The following is a 20,300-nucleotide window of genomic DNA, read 5'->3' as shown; positions in this document are numbered from 1 at the left end:
ACTTGGGAGAGTACAATAATAGACACATTCCCTGCCCACACAGTCTCTAGAGTATGTCCCCAAGAACCTGTTACAGAGGGAAGTGGACATAAATTGCCAAATATAAAAGTTAAAGAGAAGGTCCTAGATTCAAGTGAAAGAAACCAAATCAAATAATTTAATAAAGTGACAATAAATAAACGGGCATTTGTAGTTCTATTGCTAAAGTGACTGATGGGGTGGCATGATAAAAAAAAGATGGGAATTAGTCGGGAATGCCTCTTGGAAATAGTTTTATGAAAAGAAGCATTACTTGGCTGAAAGAGCAGAGGCCTAGGAGTCAGAGGACATGGGTTTTAATTCTGCCTCTGCCACTTTTGTGCTGTGTGACCTTGGGCAAGTCACTACTCTGTCTCAGTTTTCTCATCTGGAAAATGGGGATAAAGTACCCGTCGACACCCCCCGCACCTTTCCCTTTAGACTGGGAGCCCCATTTGGGATTGTGTCCATCCTCATTGTCTTGTTCTACTTGGGTGCTTAGCAACTTCTATTATTATTATTCTTTTTCAAGGAAGCTTTAAATATGGGAAGTGACATGGTTCGTTGGATTTGGAACAGGAGGGCATTGCCTGCAGGGAGTTGGAGGTAGGAGGTTGCAGACCATGTGCAGCTAGAAAGTTATCTTGGGAGGAGCGAAGAGTGTGAGGGCAAGACAGAGAAGAAAGTGGATAGATATAGGGTATGGTGTGGAGTCTTGAAACCTGCATTCAGTTCAGGAAATCTTCAACTTAAGACCTTTTGAGGTACTACAAATGGCATTTGCAACATTTCTAAACTTACACCCTATTTACTATCACTACTACTACTGATTGTGGTATCTGTTAAGTGCTTGCTAAGTACCAGGCACTGTACTAAGCCCTGGGGTTGATACAGGAGTCCCTGTTCCACATAGGGACTCTGTAAATACAAGAGTCCCTGTTCTCTAGAGAAGCAGCGTGACTCAGTGGAAAGAGCATGGGCTTGGGAGTCAGAGGTCATGGGTTCTAATCCTGACTCCCCCACATGTCTGCTGTGTGACCTTGGGCAAGTCACTTAACTTCTCTGAGCCTCAGTTACCTCATTTGTAAAATGGGGATTAAGACTGTGAGACCCACATGGGACAACCTGATCACCTTGTAATCTCCCCAGCGCTTAGAACAGTGCTTTCCACATAGTAAGCGCTTAACAAACGCCATCATCATCGTCATTATTATTATTATATAGGGCTCACGGTCTCAGTCTCTATTTTACAGACAAGGTAACTGAGGCACAGAGAAGTGAAGTGCCTTGCCCACGGCCACAGAGTAGAAAAGTGGCAGAGTCAGGATTAGAATCCAGGTCTAGGCCATGTTGCTTCTCGTACTATTATCACCCCTTGTTTCAACTTTGCAATACTTCAGTTCTGGCTTTAAAGTACCGGCCCCTTGTGTGGCCCCAGCTCTGTAGGTAGGGCAGAGGCTGAGGGGCTGTGTGCAAGGGAGGGCGGGGAGATGGAACAATTTTAAAGCTGTCGGGGGAGAAAAAGGAGGAGAAAATTTAAAGAGGGTTGCAGGAGGGGGAGCGGTTGTCTGAAAGTGGAGCAAAGACATCAAGGAGTCCCCAAGTCCATTTTTCTTCCATCAGTGTAAAATATTACCTTGGTTTTCTAGGGTGCTTTTATTCCCAAAGTGCTCTCACTTTAATTAGTACATTTCAGCCCTCACAACAGCCCTGTGAGATAGGGAGAGAAGGCAGTTGTTATTATCCCCATTTTGCAGATGAGGAAACTGAAGTACAGAGAAGTTAAGGCAAGTTAGCGACACAGCTCAGCCTCAAACCTATGTCCTCCAGCTCCGAGACCGGCACTTTCCTGCTTTGACTCAACTCGATCTAAATATAGCACATAAGTCTCACCTATAATTGACAAGGACACAGCTCTGGGTGACTTGGGGAACAGGGTATCCAATCTTAGAGAAGCAGCGTGGCTCAGTGGAAAGAGCATGGGCTTTGGAGTCAGAGGTCATGGGTTCGAATTCCAGCTCCTCCTCATGTCTGCTGTGTGACCTTGGGCAAGTCACTTAACTTCTCTGAGCCTCAGTTACCTCATCTGTAAAATGGGGATTAAGACTGTGAGCCTCATATGGGACAACTTGATCACCTTGTGTCCCCCGCAGTGCTTAGAACAGTGCGTTGCTCATAGCAAGCGCTTAACAAATGCCATTATTATTATTATGATCATTATTATTATCTTGCCTCACACAGACCTGGCAGTCAAGAGAGCGAGGAATTGAACAGAGTAGAGCTCTGGGATGAGACCCTCTCGCAGGAAGCCCCAGGTCCCATTTGAACATTAGCTTTGATTTCCCCTCACATTTTACCAGAGTCCATAACAAAGAGGACTTGGATTTAAGCGACTCCTTGTACTTCCCCAGGTCCACTCTGGTGGAAGGGTTTAATGAGACTTGACAAGATCCTAAGACCAACAGCAGGAAGGAGGAGAGAGAGGAAAGCAGCTTGGGTAATCCACCAAGTAGAGATAAGCGGGCCTTGAATAACTGAGCCTTGACATGTGACATTGTTTGGAAGCTACTTTTTCCGCCCCCTGCTTTCATCACAGATGCAGGGAAAGCTTTCTCTCTCCTTCCTCCCCAAGATGCCTCCAGATAATGAGACTCTCCCTAGAATGGAATGTTTTTTACAGAGTTGACTGGGATTATCGATAATCATCCCTCCTTGGGGACCCCCAGAAGGGCCAAGGGCAGCCAGACTTCTGCCGCACTGGGTCTCTGGGGCCGGGCCGGGGCTGGGATAGGGCGCCCAGTTGGGCGATCTGGAAAATGGCTCGGAGACCACCGAGGCTGAACACGCTTTACAGCCACTTTCTCTTTGCTTCCTAGTGCTGGGAGACAATCATTGGCCAGGATATCTACCGGCTCCTTCTGATGGACTTTGTCTTTTCATTATTGGACTCCCTAATCGGGGAGTATGCGCGTAGGTAAATCCTCGACCAATCTCGGGAACCTCGTTGATCGCATTTCTGTGGTTGGGCCCCAGACTCCCTTTGATCGTAAAACTTCTGGTCCTCTGTGGACCAATCGATCAGTGGTGTTTATCAAGTGCTCACTGTGAGTGGTGCACTGTACTAAGTACTTGGGAAAGGACAGGTGAGGAAATACAGCCCCAGAGAGGATAAGTGACTTGTGGAAAATCACATAGGATGCCTTTGGCAGAACTGGGACTATAATGTAGGTCCCCTGGCCCCCAAACTTTTAATCTTTCCATGCTCCCATTCTGCTAGATGACCAGGTCTTGCTTTCTCTCCCCAGAATCAATTGATCTACCAATCGATAGTATTTACTGATCACTTACTATTTGTAGAGCACTGTACTAAGTGCTTGCAGGAGTACAATTAAATAGAGTTGGTAGATACGATCTCTCCCCGCAAGGAGCTTACAGTTCAGAGGGGGAGAATGACATGAAAATAAAATACAGATAGGGGAAATAGCAGAGTATAAGCATAGGTACAAAAGTGTCATGGGGCTGAGTGTGGTGTTAGTATTAAAGTGCTTAAGGGATACAGAGCCAAGAGCATAAGCCACACAGAGAGGAGGGCAAATAAGGCAGGGGAATGAACGCTTAGTCAGGGAAGTTCCTTTGAAGGGGGTACCATCTTAGTAGGGTTTTGAAGAAGGGGAGAGTGGTGGTCTGTTAGAAAAGGGGAAGGAATTCCAGGCCAGAAGGAGGATGTGGGCAAGAGGTCAGCAGTGAGAGACAGGTGAAATCGAGGCCCGGTGAGTAGGTTGGTGTTAGAGGAGCCAAATGTGCATGCTGAATGGTAGTAGATTAGCAAAGTAAGGTAGGAAGGGGAGACATAATTGGGTTCCTAAAAGCATTTTTGTTTGAGGCAGGGACCGACGGGCAACCCTTCCACCCCCCGGCCCGAAAGACTCGGAGCTCACGTTGCAAACAAACCTCTTGCCTACCACTTAGCATAATAATCATAATAATAATCATAATAATGGCATTTATTAAGCGCTTACTATGTGCAAAGCACTGTTCTAAGTGCTGGGGAGGTTACAAGGTGATCAGGTCATCCCACAGGGGCTTATAGTCTTAATCCCCATCTTACTGATGAGGTAACTGAGGCACAGAGAAGTTAAGTGACTTGCCTAAAGTCACACAGCTGACAGTTGGCAGAGCTGGGACTTGAACCCATGACCTCTGACTCCAAAGACCGTGCTTTTTCCACTGAGCCAAGCTGCTTCTCAATCAGGAAGTGGGCAGAAGCAGCCAGGGAGCCTTGCTTATCCAAGTATTTACCAGAAGACATCGATCAGGTTGTGTGCAGAACATTGAATTAATCATTACTGGGAGTTTCAGAAAACCAATTAGACTTCCCCTAGTCCTCTCCGGGGGAAGATGGAATAAACCCAAGCATATAAGTGTATCTACCCTGAGTGGCAGAATTATAAAAATGTATAAAGGACCCACAAACAGGCAAATAGAAGGACCCTTTACAATGACTGCCACAGAAAATCCTCTTACTCAAGGGCAATTAGAGTAGGGATGGGCGAATCTTCAATTGTCTAGTCTAAAGGAACTCTCTTTTCCTGCATTGACTGGCTCCTCCGAATCCCTAATGTTTTGTTGTTCGGCAGAATGGTCGGCACTCACGTTATCACGAGGCTTGGGGTCCCGGAATTTGACATTGCCAGAAACGTCTTGGACCTGATCTATACCCAGACCCTGGTGTGGTAAGCAGAGGTTGCTGTTCATTCTGGGAAGTTACTTCAAACTTTTTCGAGACTGTCCAAAGACAGGTCAATGTCAAATTAAACCATAATCCAGGGGTGGGTTTTAGTCTCTTTTTGTTCTGTGTTACCATTACAACGTTTTGCAACCCCTGACTCCCCATGCTGGGTTTATTTTGATAGTAAGGGACTTCAGCAAACCACCCTGGTCCACTTCATCACTGGAGTACTTCTCTCTGGATTTCTCATTAAATACATGTGAGGAGAAAAAATGGTTTTTATCTCAAAGTAAATCAGGGTATCTTAGAAGGTAAATATCAGCTGGCCCACCTGCAGAGGGATTTTGTTTTTCTTTATGATTTTTGTTAAGCAGTTATTATGTGTAAAGCAGTGTTCTAAATACTGGCGTAGATACAAATTAATCAGGCTGGATAGAATCCCTGCCGGACATGAGGTTCCCAGTCTAAGATGGAGGAAGAACAAGTACTGAATCCCCATTTTGCAGATGAGGAAACTGAGGCACAGAGAAGTCAAATGACTTTGTTGTATTATACTCTCCCAAGTGCTTACTACAGTGCTCTGCACACAGTAAGTGCTCAATAAATATGACTGAATGAATGAACTTGCCCAAGGTCACACAGCAAAGAAGGAGTGTGGACTAGTGGAAAGAGCAGTGGCCTTAGAGCCAGAACTGGGTTCTAATCCCAGTGCTGGGATGAGACCTTGGGCAAATCACTTAACTTCTCTGTGCCTCAGCTTTCTCAACTGTAAAATGGGCGTGAGATACCTATTCTCCCTCCTACTTAAGACTGTGAACCCCGTGTGGGACAGGGACTCTGTCGGAGCTAAATAACTTGTTTCTACCCCAGTGGTTAGAATAGTGCTTGGCACATGGTAAGTACTTGTACTTCCCAAGTGCTTAGTACAGTGCTCTGCACACAGTAAGCGCTCAATAAATACGATTGAATGAATGAATGAATGAATGAATGCTTAACAAATACCATTAAAAAAAAAAGCGACAGAGCTGGGATTAGAACTCAGGTCTTCTGGCTCCCAGATCCATCCTTAATCCATTAGGCACACTGCTCCCACACTGCTTTCCGACATCTGGGTGGTTTAAATGGACTGCCACCCAATCGATCAATCAGTGGTTTTTTCTCTGGGCAGAGCTCTGTACTCAATGCTTGAGAGAATACAATTAAGGAAGTAGACCCAATCTCGGCCGTTAAAGAGTTTACAATCTAGGTGCTGCTAGGGGAGGTGAAGAAGTGTAAGGGTATGTATCTAAGTGCTATAGGGGGGAAGGAGGGTATGGATACAGGGTGGAGGGAAAATAGGGCGGGATGGTGAGATATAAATTGGGGAGGACTTCCCAGAGAAGCTGTGATTTTTGGAGGGCTTGAAGGGCGTGAGAGCAATAGTCTGTGGGATATGAAGAGGGAGGGAGAGAGTAAGGGGTCAACGGCGAGAGAGATTACTCAAATGGCTTTTATAAATAAGACTTTTTCTCACCCAGGATTGGGCTATTCTTCTCTCCTCTGCTACCCCTCATCCAGATAATCACCCTTTTCATCATGTTTTACATCAAAAAGGTGAGAAGCTCTGTGACTGGCTTCAGGATCAGCTTGTCAGGTTCCCCGCCTCCCTCCCCCGTCGGCACGTGGTGCTCCGTATCAAAAACAGAGAGATGTGCGGGTGAAAAAGGCCTCGAGAGGAGTTCTTGTCTGGCCCCGTCCATCACGAGGGGGAATACTGAGGCACTTTTGGGGATAATTAAGGAAGGAGGAGGCCAGATCCCGGTGGGAAGATGAGTGCTATAACCTGCCATGCTACATGGCAGTGTTCTCTTCTCCCCAGCACCCCCGGATTGCGGGGGGCAGTGTGGAATCTGGGCCACCCACTTAGGGAAGCAGTTCCAAAGTCCCGGATGGGATTCCAGGGACCTGGGGCTTCCACACGTCACCAGAGAAGCCGTGTGGCTTAGTGGGTAGAGCATGGGGTATCTTGGTCCTCCTGGTTGTGAAGAGGACTGTGAGGAAGATGACTCACAAGCTACCCAAGAAAGGCATCTATTACCCTAGACTGCGGGAGGGGAGAGCATGTAGGGAGCTAACTCTCTTCCAAGTGCTTATTACAGTGCTCTGCTTGAGTGAGCGCTTAATAAATACCACTGTTTGAGTCATTTATGGCTAGGAAGGGGTGTAGAGCACTGTACTAGGCCCTTGCGAGGGTACATTAGAGCTGGTAGAGAAGCAGCATGGCTCTATGGAAAGAGCCCGGGCTTTGGAGTCAGAGGTCATGAGTTCAAATTCCGGCTCCACCAACTGTCAGCCGTGGGACCTTGGGCAAGTCACTTAGCTTCTCTGTGCCTCGGTTTCCTCAACTGTAAAATGGGGATTAAGACTGTGAGCCCCATGTGGGACAATCTGATTACCTTGTAAGCTCCCTAGCGCTTAGAACAGTGCTTTGCACATAGTAAGCGCTTAACAAATGCCATAATAATTATTATTATTATCATGTTCCTTGCCCACGATGGGCTTACAGTCTAGTGGGAGAGGCAGACAATATAATTGTCAGATAAAGCAGCAAAATAAAAGGATATGTACGTAAGTGCTGTGGAGGTGGAGAGGGTGAGTATCTGTGTTTAGGGGGTAGGGATCCAAAAGCACAGGTGATGCAAAAGGGAGGGAGAATAGGGTGGGAAGATAAGTTAGTCAGGGCAGGCTTCTTGGAAGAGATGTGAGTTTCAGCAGGGCTTTGAAGATGGGGAGAGAAAGAGCGGTGAGCAGTCGGATGTGAAGTCAGGGGGTGGCGGGAGTTCCAAGCAGAGCCAGGGAAAGGACACGTGGGTGGAAGGGACTGAGGGGGAGGCAGAGGTGGAGGAACAGGTGATGGAAGAGATATGCAAAGCCGCTGGCTGTTTCTTCCAGTTCAGTCTCATGAAGAATTGCCAGCCTCCACGCAAAGTTTGGCGGGCTTCTCAGATGATGACTCTGTTCATTTTCCTGCTGTTCTTTCCATCCTTCTCTGGCGTCCTCTGTGTCCTGGCCATCACCATCTGGAGGTAGGAGACAGCACCCCTGCACAACTGACGCATTTTTGGACAAAACCAATTTCCTTGGTCAATAGCAAGCACATTTTAGGGCAGTGGATGATGAGAACCCTACTTCATCTTCTTTTTTGGGGGAGGGACAGGAGGGATTTCTTTTTTCCCCCCACAAGATACCAGACCCCTTCCTATCAGGATGAGGAACTGACTCCTCGATGGTGGATGTGGCCATCGAGGGGTGACAAACAGTTGTTTGGAATAGATTCTTCTTTGGGGCCTTGTCTCAGAGATTTGCTTTTCTTTCTGGCTCTTCCCAGAATACAACCTTCTGAAGAGTGCGGTCCATTCAAGGGTTTGCATACCATCTTCCACACGATTTACACCTGGATAGAAACACTAAGCAGCTACCCCAGTGCCTTGTGGGTCGTCTGGATTTATCACAACCTAATCAGGAGTGTACACTTCTTCTTCATTCTCACCCTCTTCGTCTTGTAAGTGCCTGTGGGCGGAGGCAGAAGGGGAGTAGGACGAGAAAGCCATGACAGCGTGATCCTAGGAAGACCCTGCTTTGAAAAGACAGATAAAGCGCTTGGGAATCTTGGAGAGCTGTGAATGACACACTCATTCAATCGTATTTATTGAGCGCTTACCATATGCAGAGCATTGCACTAAGTGCTTGGGAGTGTACAATGCAACAGGAAATAGACACATTCCCTGCCACGTTTTTCTCCAAAGTCCTTTCTTTTTGTCTTGGGGGGAGGTGGAGGCTGTTCTGGTAGTTTCCTCAGAGCGGGCTCTTTTTTGGTAGACCCTCTTTACCAGTATCAGTCGAGCAATCAATCGGCACTTAAGGGAAGCCCAGAATGCAAGTTCTGCCCTGGACATTTGTCAGACATTCCCGCCTCCAATTCAGGACTCGGAAGAAGCACACCGTAGCCACCAGCTCTCCTCTTGGTTGGCAGGGCATAGTCACAAATGTCATTCCTTTGTCCTCCCTCTTTTTCAGAATCATCACTTATCTTTACTTGCAAATAATTGAAGGAAGAAAGATCATGATCCAGCTTCTCCACGAACAGATCATCAACGCAAGTTCCTTAGCCATGTTTTGTGTTTTTTAATCAGGGAATTACCGTCAAATGATTTCTTTGATGAGTCCCCATTGGGGAGGGATAAGACTAGCCATGTGGGGATGGGGAAAAAAGACAGCACATTTTTTAATCCATTCACTAAGTCATGGAGTTGGTGTGGGAATGCAAGCATTAACCCTTGGTGTAATGTGATGGGTTAGGCTATGATTCCTCTCTAAGTTGGTTAGATGTTTGTCTTTCCCTTCTCTCCGGGGCACTGTGGGTGGGCTCTTTGATTTAGTGGTCCGCGCCTTGAGCCAGACTGGCACGTGGTCAACTCGGAAACTGAGTCAGGAATGACGGGCTCCCTCTGGAGTAGGCTTCTTGGAAGCCAACCGGGTCTAAAACCATCCTTCCAAGAACTAGGACCAAGGAGGAAAAATAGCTGAGAGTCCTGGGGTCCCTGCATTGGCTAACTCTGTTCATGGGAGAAGTCAGAAATCCAGGAAGGGAAACAAGAGAAAAGCTGGCTGATGTGTCATGTTATTGAAATGATTTTTTTTTCTTTATTTCTAAGAAGATTTCAGAATCCTTTCTTTAATGGCAGAAGCATCCCTGGGCAGAATAAAATCCATCCCCTTTTTGTCCACAGGAGGGAAAAGATAAAATGTTCCTACTCGAAAAGCTCCGCAAGTTGCAGGAGACCCGGAACAGGTCTGTGGTACTAAACCATCAATCGTCTGAAAGGAAGACTGCAGATGTGAGTCCTTACGCTGAACTCTCCGGGGTTTGGTCCTCTGCTGATAAGAGTTGGTTTCCCTTGAAAATTCATAAGACCCATCTGTTGGGTCTTTTGGGAGGAATATAGTTAATAGCTACCTAGTTTTCACTTACTTTTCTGGACTCATTTATTATTCATTCATTCATTCAATTGTATTTATTGAGCGCTTACTGTGTGCAGAGCACTGTACTAAGCGCTTGGGAAGTACAAGTCGGCAACATATAGAGACAGTCCCTACCCAACAGCGGGCTCACAGTCTAGAAGGGGGAGACAGACAACAAAACAAAACATATTAACAAAGTAAAATAAATAAATATTCTTATAAATATATAATATTCTATATATATATAGAATAATAATATAATATAAATATGTAATATTCTATATATATATCAATATTTTTACAGATAAAGTAACTGAGGTGATTTGCCCAAGGTGATACAGCAGGCAAGTGGCAGAGCCAGGATTAGAACCTATTAGTTTCTGACTCCCAAGACCGTGCTTTACTCACTGCCATGATCTAGTTGGACCTTGCCCATTTATCCTCCGATTTCTTTCACAGATACACCCTCAATTTCTAAAGCCTAGGGGGAAAGGAATGGTGAAACAAAGGCAAAATCCACGTCTTTCTTCTTATCAGCCTTAATGATAAGTTATCTAACTTAGGTAACTAATAAAGGGGAGGATTTGCTAATAATACTTTTTGTCACATTTCAACACAGAAGGTCTAAAACTTAGAACAGTGGTCATTTCTTTTGCTCTCATTTGAAGTAAATAAGGACTAAAACTCTGGGTGTTTGGAGAAACAAACCACCTAGTCACTTGACTCTACTTGGTTGACTATCAGGCTGACTAGGATTCTAAAGTCTTTCCTTTCCCTTTTTGGCACCATTTTCCCCCTACCCGTTGTCTTGCCGGGTTGTGGAAGCTCTCCGGGAAGGGGTCCAATTGGTTCTGAGTGGCACATTGTGGGACTTTAGTGAGGGTAATGATCCCCCTTCTAGACTGTGAGCCCACTGTTGGGTAGGGACCATCTCTATATGTTGCCAACTTGTACTTCCCAAGCGCTTAGTACAGTGCTCTGCACACAGTAAGCACTCAATAAATACGATTGAATGAATGAATGAATGAAGGTGCCAACCTTTCAAATTGAAGGTAGTTTATTTTAGAATCTGTGTCTCCCGCTAGACTGTAAGCTTGAAAGCAGGGATTGGGCCTACTTACTCTCCCAAATGCTCTGCACGGTCTACACAGTGCACTCCAGTGCTCCACACAGAGTTAGAGCTCAATAGATGTCATTGAAAGATCACTGGGAAGCCAGTTGAACAGAGCTGAAAAGAGGAATACAGGCTTAACAGAGGTAATAATAATAATAATAATAATAATAATAATGGCATTTATTAAGTGCTTACTATGTGCAAAGCACTGTTCTAAGCGCTGGGGAAGTAACAAGGTGATCAAATTGTCCCACGGGGGGCTCCCAGTCTTAATCCCCATTTTACAGATGAGGTAACTGAGGCCCAGAGAAGGTAAGTGACTTGCCCAAGGTCACACAGCAGACATGTGGCGGAGCTGGGATTCGAACCCCTGACCTCTGACTCCAATGCCCGGGCTCTTTCCACTGAGCCACGCTGCTTCTCTAAGACAAAGAGACCTGATTTGGAGTCTTTTCAGCCTCATGAGGAAATTCTTAGCTCTTGTTGGAGACCCGAAGTAAGCAAGACCAGACCAACATCAGTCAATCAATCAATCAGTCATATTTATTGAGTGCTCACTGTGTGCAGAGCACTGTACTAAGCGCTTAGGAGAGTACAATATAACAATATAATAGACATTCCCTGCCCAGAGCACTGTACTAAGTGCTTGGGAGACTATAATTCAGCAGAGTTGGTAGACAGGTTCTCCTGCCCACAGTGAGCTTAATATGAATAAATAATTTATAACAAAATTTATAGGTAGCTGTAAATCATAATTATGGCATTTGTTAAAGGTAGTGGAAAGAGTGCGGGACTGAGTTAGGAGATGTGTAATCTGGTCCTGGCTCTGCCACTTTCCTGCTTGGTGACCCTGGGCAGGTCACGTATCCTCTGTGCCTCAGTTTCCTCATCTGTGAAGCAGAGCTGAAATTTGCTTTCTCGCTCCCTCTTAAGTCGCGAGCTTTGGATGGGACGGGGACCAAGTTCAAACCGAGTATCTTGTATCCATGTCAGCCTTTAATGCAGTGCTTGGCACTTAGAGCTTAAGAAATAGCATCATTACCCTCATGGAGGGAGAAAATAATGGCGGGAGACCCACATTCCCCATGTAGTTGGCACCCCGGGTCGGGACGAAGAGCCAGACTTCCCGCCCCTTGAAAGGTGCAAGTCCACCATCGTGAGGGGCTGGTTACCGTGTGGGGCTGGTTTCCTTGAGCCTCAGAGACAACTGGAAGCTAGAGTTCTGGGGAAGCCGTGGGCTGGCTGCTTAATGTCGATTGCGGAGATGAATGATGTAGAAAGTGACAGGCAAATCAGTGGCCCCAAATCCATCCGTGACCCCAAAATCCACGCGTGGAGTCGAGAGGCAAGCCTCTGACAGCAGTGCACTCTAGAAGGAGCAGCTGTAACATTTCTCTGAACCTGGGTTCTAATCCTGGCTCCACCTCTGGGCTACTTGGTGACCGCGGGCAAGTCACTTCACTTCTCTGTGCCTCAGTTACCTCATCTGGAACATGGGGATTAAGTCTGAGAGTCCTATGCGGGACAGGTTCTGTGTCCAACCCGATTATCTTGCATCTAGTGAGGACTTGGGTCGGGAGTCCTGGTGGCTCTGGGACGGGGGAGAGAAGTCGAGGCATCTCGCGGCTGCTGTCTCACCGTCTCTGTGCCATTGCACAGAGAAGCAGCGTGGCTCAGTGGAAAAGAGCCCGGGCTTTGGAGTCAGAGGTCACGGGTTCAAATCCCGGCTCCGCCAGCTATCTTACTTGTACATATCTATTCTATTTATTTTATTGTGTTAGTATGTTTGGTTTTGTTCTCTGTCTCCCTCTTCTAGACTGTGAGCCCGCTGTTGGTTAGGGACTGTCTCTATGTGTTGCCGACTTGGACTTCCCAAGCGCTTAGTACAGTGCTCTGCACACAGTAAGCGTTCAATAAATACAATTGATTGATTGATTGACTTAATAGAGGAAGCAATTTTTCCGGCAGCACCCTCTGCAAGGCCAGATTGCATCACCCGGGGCATAAAAGCGGAAGTCTCGGCCGTATTAACTCTAGCTTGGCATGGTTTTCTCCTCCACAGGGGATGTTGTCTTCCTTCTCGAAGCTAACCCCGCTGAATTCTGATGTGAACGCTGCCGCTCCGTATGAAGGGACAGACATGGCAAGAAGCACCCCAACTCTGGTAACAATGACAGTTGTAACTGTGATATTTGTTGTGTTTACTCAAGTGCCAAACCAAGGTGCTAAGCACTGAGGTAGAACAGTACAGTCAGATCAAATAGTCTCCATTCCACACAGGATTTACTTGCAGTCCAAGGGTAAGGGAGAACGGGCATTTAATCCCCATTTTACAGATGAGAAAACTGAGACCCAGTCAAATGACTTCCCAAGGTTACACGACAGGCAAGAGGTGCATCTGCGACAAGAGAAGCAGCGTGGCTCAATGGAAAGAGCCCGGGGTTTGGAGTCAGAGGTCGGGTTCAAATCCCGGCTCCACCAATTGTCAACTGTGTGACTTTGGGCAAGTCACTTAACTTCTCTGTGCCTCAGTTACGTCATCTGTAAAATGGAGATTAAGACTGTGAGCCTCTCGTGGGACAACCTGATCACCTTATTACCTCTCCAATGTTTAGAACAGTGCTTTGCACATAGTAAGTGCTTAATAAATGCCATTATTATTATTATTATTATTATCCGGGATTAGAACCCAGCTCTCTTGACCCCCAGGCCTGTGATCTTTCCACTAGGTCTCACTGCTTCTCGAGAAAAAGATCTTTTCATCACTCGCCATAGAGTCTTTCCTCCAAAAGCTGCACAGCACATAGACCTCTAACTCATTTGTACTTCCAATATCCCTGCGACCATTTTCACAGGACATTGACCGCTTTGCTCTGTGCAGAACAGTAGACCACTAACAAGGGCAGGCCCAAGTGCCTACAATGAGTCACCCAGCGGGTCTGTGGTGAAGCAAGGAATGGAGCTCCAGTCTTCATATCTAGCTCAGCAAACAGGTTCAGGGGCCGGCACTCCCGATGCTGCCCCAACTCGAGAGAAACTGAGGCTAGAAGAAGACGATCTGCTGAGAGGGACTACTCCTATTTAATCAATCAATCATCAATCATATTTATTGAGCGCTTACTATGTGCAGAGCACTGTACTAAGCGCTTGGGAGGTACAAATTGGCAACATATAGAGACAGTCCCTACCCAGCATTGGGCTCACAGTCTAAAAGGGGGAGACAGAGAAAAAAAAAACAAAACCAAACATACTAACAAAATAAAATAAATAGAATAGATATATACAAGTAAAATAAATAAATAAATAGAGTAATAAATATGTACAAACATATATACATATATACAGGCGCTGTGGGGAAGGGAAGGAGGTAAGATCCTCCTATTTAGATCTTAGACACTGATCAAAGCACTTATCCCATCCCACCTTGATTTCTACATCAGCCTCCTCGCTGACCTCCATCATCAGGTTGGACGTGGTCCGAATTCATTCGTTCAGTTCATTCAATCGTATCTATTGAGCGCTTACTGTGTGCAGAGCACTGTACTTGCATCTTATCTAGTGCTTAGGAAGTGCTTGGCACACAGTAAGCGCTTAACAGTACCATAATTATTATTTCTTCCCCCGGTCAACAGCTGTAGTTTCGACATTTTCCCTTTCCCCTCGCCCCAGGGTGATTTCTACTAGCCAAGGTTGGGGGAGGCCCACCCAGAGCTGTGGGCCCCCCTCCATGGCAGATGCCGGGCCTCTACCCCTTCTTTGGTGGGTCTAATCAGGAAAAAGGAAGACATGAGGTACAGTGTTCTCAAACTGTGATGAAATACTGATTTTTTCTTGTCTTTTCACCGTGTCAGAACTTGAGTGTTATGAGAGAAAACCCCGACTTTCCTCGAGGTGAGTGATCCACTTGGAAACATCAGTGCTGTCTTTTGAGTGCTTCCTGAGTTCATTCATTCAAACGTATTTACTGAGTGCTGTGTGCAAAGCACTGTATTAAGCGCCTGGGAGAGTACTGAGTGTGAAGTTTGGGAGAGAACACCAGAAGTGCTCAGCCCTGGGGCCTGAGCCAGGGCCTGTGAACCTAAAAGCAGCTGGGGGTAGTGGTGGGGATGTGAGCCTTCAATAGCATTTTTCATTCAATCATATTTATTGAGCACTTACTGTGCACAGAGCACTGTACTGAGCACTTAGAATTAAAAATTAGCATTAGAAATGCTTTTCCTATTGCACTTTTAAAGATTGAAAATGGGCAAAAATGGAAATGGCTTGGTCAAGAGGGCACAAGTCCTGGTTGACTGTTTCGCTTGTTAACTGGTCTTGCAATTTCTTTTACAATTTATTCATCCATTCAATCGTATTTATTGAGTACTTACTGTGTGCAGAGCACTACACTAAGCGCTTGGGAAGCACAAGTTGGCAACATATAAAGACAGTCCCTACCCAACAACGGGCTCACAGTCTTCATATCTTTGTTTCTTCAGCATGAGCAGTCAATCAATGGTATTTGAGTGCTTAGCGTGGGCAGAGCACTGGACTGAGCATCCGGGAGAGTACGATATAACAGAGTTGGTAAACACGTTCCCTTAGAACGGTAAGAGCTTAGTACAGTGCCTTACACACAGTAAGCGCTCAGTAAATACGATGATGATGATGGTATTTGTTAAGTGCTTACTACGTGCAAAGCACTGTTCTAAATACGACTGAATGAATGAATGAGCTTACAGTCTAGGTGGTTGGCAGTGCCAGTGCGTATATGGCATCCTTCTCATTTCCCTCTGCATCAAGCAGAAATTCTTTGCCATTGGTTTTAAAGTGTTCAATCAACATTCTTCCCGCTACGCACTGTTTTGGGTGCTTGTCAAAGTACAATAGAGCTAGCAGACATGATCACTGCCCTCAAAGAGCTTGCAATCAGCAAGGGAGACGAAAACAAAAATATGAATTCCTGGTGGAGAGAAGACATGACTACCAACTACCTACTCCTCTCCCAATGCAACCCAGCCCACACGCTTCTCTCCTCTATATTAACACACCCACTGGGCCTCACTCTCATCTCTCTCTCCCCACTGACCGCCTGCTCACATCCTCCCTCCTGCCTGGGACACTCCCCCCCACCTTCGTATCTGGCAGATCTCTAGTCTCCCCTACTAAAATCACACCTAATAATAATAATAATAATGGCGGTATTTGTTAAGCGCTTACTATGTGCCGAGCACCGTTCTAAGCACTGGGGTAGATAACAAGGTTATCAGGTTGTCCCTCATGGGGCTCACAGTCTTCATCCCCATTTTACAGATGAGGGGACAGGGGCCCAGAGAAGTTAAGTGACTTGCCCAAAGTCACACAGCTGCGGCGGAGTCGGGATTAGAACCCATGATCGCTGACTCTCAAGCCCGTGCTCTTCCTTCAGGAAGCCCTCCCTGATTAATCTCTCTTTCCCACCATTTCCCCCATTACTGCCACTTGAACACCTCCGCATCATCTATGCACTTGAGCCATAATAATAATAATAATGATGGCATTTGTTAAGCGCTTACTATGTGCATAGCACTGTTCTAAGCGCTGGGGGGGATACAATGTGATCAGATTGTCCCATGGGGGGCTCACAGTCAATCCCCATTTTACAGATGAGGTAACTGAGGTTCAGAGAAGTTAAGCGACTTGCCCGAGGTCACCCAGCAGACGTGGCGGAGCCGGGATTCGAACCCACGACCTCTGACTCCAAAGCCCGGGCTCTCTCCACTGAGCCACGCTGCTTCTCTGTAGGGGAGCCATCACCCTCCCCTACATCCCCATGGTCTTCTGAACACAATCTTTAGTCTGTTCGTCCTCCTACTTGTAATTTATCACTCAATAGTATTTATTGAGCACTTTTTATTGTACTACCTGAAGCGCTTGGGAGAGCACAGTACAAGAGTTGGTAGTCATGTCTTCTCTCCACCAGGAGTTCATATTTGTGTTTTCGTCTCCCCTGCTGATTGCAAGCTCTTTGAGGACAGTGATCACGTCAGCCAGCTCTATTGTACTTTCACAAGCACCCAATACAGCATTCTAATCAGAACTCATGCTCGGTAAATGACAACGATTGGTGCTTTTTGTCCAACAGGTTCAAGATTTATGAGAGAGAGGCCTGAAGAAGAGCCTTCTGAAGCCCTGAGGCTTGCCATGATGGCCAGGGAACGGGCAGAAATGGAAACAAGGCAGAAAAATGCAACTTCTTTTTTTACGTGAACCTCGAGAGCTCAGAACTGCGGAAAGATGATCTGGACCATTTGCCAATGGGGTCCTCATTTAAAAACCAGTGATACCAAGTGAAACTGGGAACGTTTTACACCGTTCTTAATACCTTCATTAATCTGTTTAGTTTTCCTTGAGGTGAAGCAATGTTTTCTTCCAATAAAGACTATTCTGATACAGAAACCAGCACTCCATTGCAAATGATTCAAAAATGAGTGATTACAGACATTAATGGAAAATACAAGTATCAGTATTCCAAAGAACAGCAAGCTTTCCTCCTTCATCCCTGCAGCTGGTTCTTATCTCTGTTTCAGGGAGCTACAGAAACTAATGATAATAGAAGACTGCTCAGAAAGGAGTCATCGGTGAAGAAATGACCCTTAAACCCTGGGCTGCAAATTTCCAATTTCTAAGTCATGAGGATTTCCACTGGCAGCAAGCCAAACTGGATTACAATATGAAGCTGGAAAATACCTCCCATCCCGCAGACTGAGGAAACAGCTAGGCTGGACGTGGCTTAGTGGGAAGAGCACGGTCTTGGGAGTCAGAGGTCATGAGTTCTAATCCTGACTCCGCCACTTGTCAGCTGTGTGACTTTGGGCAAGTCACTTAACTTCTCTGGGCCTCATCCCTCATCTGTATAATGAGGATTTAGACTGTGAGCCCACGTGGGACAATCTGATTACCTTGTATCTAACCCCAGTACTTAGAACAGTGCTTGGCAAGTAGTAAGCGCTTAACAAATACCAACATTATTATTATTATTTTTCCAATCAAATATGAAACTGTGATTGGCAGGGAAAAGCAGCAGCTTTCTGATAGTCGTGTGCTCTGTGGGGATTTATTAAGATGAGAAAGAAATAGTAGAGAGTGTGGTTCTAATCCCAGCTCTGCCACTGGCCTGCTGTGTGATTTTGGCAATTCACCTAACCTCTTAGGGCCTCAATTTCCTAATCCCAAAATGGGGCTATGCTACTTACTTTCCTTCTTTCTTAGACTGAGTCCCACGTGACTGACTGAGCTGAACATCCTCAGTCTTCTCTAGAGCTGGACCACAGCAATAGCTTAGTAAATGTAATAAAATAATAATAATAATTCCAAAGCCAAGTTTGAAACCAGAAGCCTTGCTGGACGGACCAATGGTTTTCTGCTTTGCACGTATGATTGGGGTAGGCTGTCCAGTTGGAGAATGGGGGTGTGTGTGAAAGTCGGTGTATTTGGGAGAGCAGACTGCCCTTTGCCCATATCAAGAGGTTTCAGTTCACCTCAATGTGCCCAGTCCAGCTTGTGCCAATACCCCCAAAACAACTGAGAGGGCCCAAAGCAATCATGGGCAAGAGGGCCCAGAGGCATGCTAAGTAGGATCCAGTGGGGAACCAGCAAGGAGTTGATAGCGGAGACACAGCCAGAAGGCGGAGAAGGCCTCCTCCCATCAAGACCCAGCCTTCGGGAGAAAGGCTGAGGATTTCTGCCCCAGGGAGGACAGTAATAATAATGATGGCATTTGTTAAGCGCTTACCATGTGCAAAGCACAGTTCAAAGCGCTGGGGAGGATACAAGGTGATCAGGTTGTCCCACGGGGGGCTCACAGTCTTAATCCCCATTTTACAGATGAGGTAACTGAGGCACAGAGAAGCTAAGTGACTTGCCCAAGGTCACACAGCTGACAATTGGCGGAGCAGGGATTTGAACCCATGACCTCTGACTCCCAAGCCCATGCTCTTTCCACTGAGCCATGCGGGCACTGGTGTGGTGCTCAGAGACTATCAAGCTTCCCTGGATCAGAGGGGCCCTGCTAGGAAAAACCAGCATTAGAGGGGAGACAGATACAGTGTGTGTACAGAAATCTTTACTAAAATATCTATGACAACTGCCTATCCAGTGGTGGGCAATTAGCACTGGTTGGGGACCCCTTCAGTTGGTACCTGTATTTTCAATTGATAAAGCTGACGTTTTCAACTTCAGAATAGAGCCTCAGGGAAATAAGAGGAGTCTCCAACATAGACAAAACTATAGGAAAAACTATTCTAAGTGATCACGAGATGACAAATTCAAATTTTGAGCAGTTCCTGTGGGCAGTGAATTTAGAACTATATAACCAATGAAGGCACATACCTGATCAGTGTCTGTCTTCTTGGTGCTACTGTGTCCACTAAGGGGAAGGCAGCTGAGGCTTACCTGAAGGCAGTTGTCACTCCGTGCTTAAAACTTTAGAAGCATTTGAAATTAAAGGCACCTCATTGCCAAATCTGCTTTTTCTGTTCCAATACTATTGATAGGATGCTGTGATTTTAGCCAAATAAGGTTCATTTCATGATACTAAGTAGTCAGCCCATTCAAACACACTGTAACATGATCTGGACCATCCTTTTTCTTGAAGTTTGGAATATAAGCACTTGGATAGCTGTAGTTTCAGCTGAGTGTGACACGCTTATTTGGCATATGTAATGCACCTTTCCAATGCACCAAAAGTTGTTTTATTCACAGTATTTCCTTCTGTTCATTCAATTGTAGGCAGCCCCCTCCCCAAAAGACTCCTGCCAAGTTAGTTTCTCCCCTATTCTAAATATTAGATCCTGAGCAGCTGGTGGAGTGAAAATGGAGCACAGGAGCCTAAGCAGTTGAGAAAATGCCCAAGCAGAATTTCTATTAGAATTTCAGCTCATAGGGCACTACACCCACCCAATCCTGGGCTTTTGGAGTTGCAAGAGTGAGCAATCAATCAACTGTATTTGTGTGCTTACTGTAAGCAGAGCACTGTGCTAAGAGCAAGCAACTGCTAGTAGTCAAAGCTGGTATTTTCTCTCCTATTCAAGTTCTTACTGCAGCCCCATGTAAGGATCTGACAGCTCAGTAAGAGAAACCCGTATCCCAGACTGGAATCACCTAGTCCACTAAAATAGAGTAAAAAGGCTTCTGGGATGGCTTTCCATTTTCCTACACCATTCTGATAAAAAAAAGCTGTAACTTGAGTTCCTGGAGGGCAGGCTGGTGAGAAACAGCGTGGCTCAGTGGAAAGAGCATGGGCATTGGAGTACGAGGTCATGGGTTTGAATCACTGCTTTGCCAATTAGCTGTGTGACTTTGGGCAAGTCACTGAACTTCTCTGTGCCTGTTACCTAATCTGTAAAATGGGGATGAACACTATGAGCGCCCTGTGGGACAACCTGATCACATTATAACCTCCCGAGCACTTAGAACAGT

At 46.0% G+C, this 20,300-nt stretch overlaps 1 protein-coding gene across 2 annotated transcripts in view; it reads left to right on the top strand.

Moving 5' to 3' along the window:
* TMC5 (transmembrane channel like 5) overlaps positions 1-17,357 on the top strand; it is a 47,759-nt gene extending 30,402 nt beyond the window's left edge. The window contains exons 13-22 of one of the 2 annotated variants that reach the window (XM_038763047.1): positions 2,895-2,992; positions 4,656-4,751; positions 6,265-6,340; positions 7,679-7,812; positions 8,115-8,288; positions 8,804-8,882; positions 9,517-9,624; positions 12,925-13,026; positions 14,714-14,753; positions 16,966-17,357. In XM_038763047.1, coding sequence (XP_038618975.1) covers positions 2,895-2,992; positions 4,656-4,751; positions 6,265-6,340; positions 7,679-7,812; positions 8,115-8,288; positions 8,804-8,882; positions 9,517-9,624; positions 12,925-13,026; positions 14,714-14,753; positions 16,966-17,090 — 1,032 coding nt within the window. In that variant the 3' untranslated portion in view covers positions 17,091-17,357. The remainder of the gene's footprint in view (positions 1-2,894; positions 2,993-4,655; positions 4,752-6,264; positions 6,341-7,678; positions 7,813-8,114; positions 8,289-8,803; positions 8,883-9,516; positions 9,625-12,924; positions 13,027-14,713; positions 14,754-16,965) is intronic. The other variant, XM_038763048.1, reaches the window with a different exon arrangement.
* The last annotated feature ends 2,943 nt before the right edge of the window (positions 17,358-20,300 follow it).

The sequence above is a fragment of the Tachyglossus aculeatus genome, chromosome 21 (genome assembly GCF_015852505.1).
Source record: "Tachyglossus aculeatus isolate mTacAcu1 chromosome 21, mTacAcu1.pri, whole genome shotgun sequence".
NCBI classification, from domain to species: Eukaryota; Metazoa; Chordata; class Mammalia; order Monotremata; family Tachyglossidae; genus Tachyglossus; species Tachyglossus aculeatus.
This window is presented reverse-complemented; position numbering and strand designations above follow the sequence as displayed.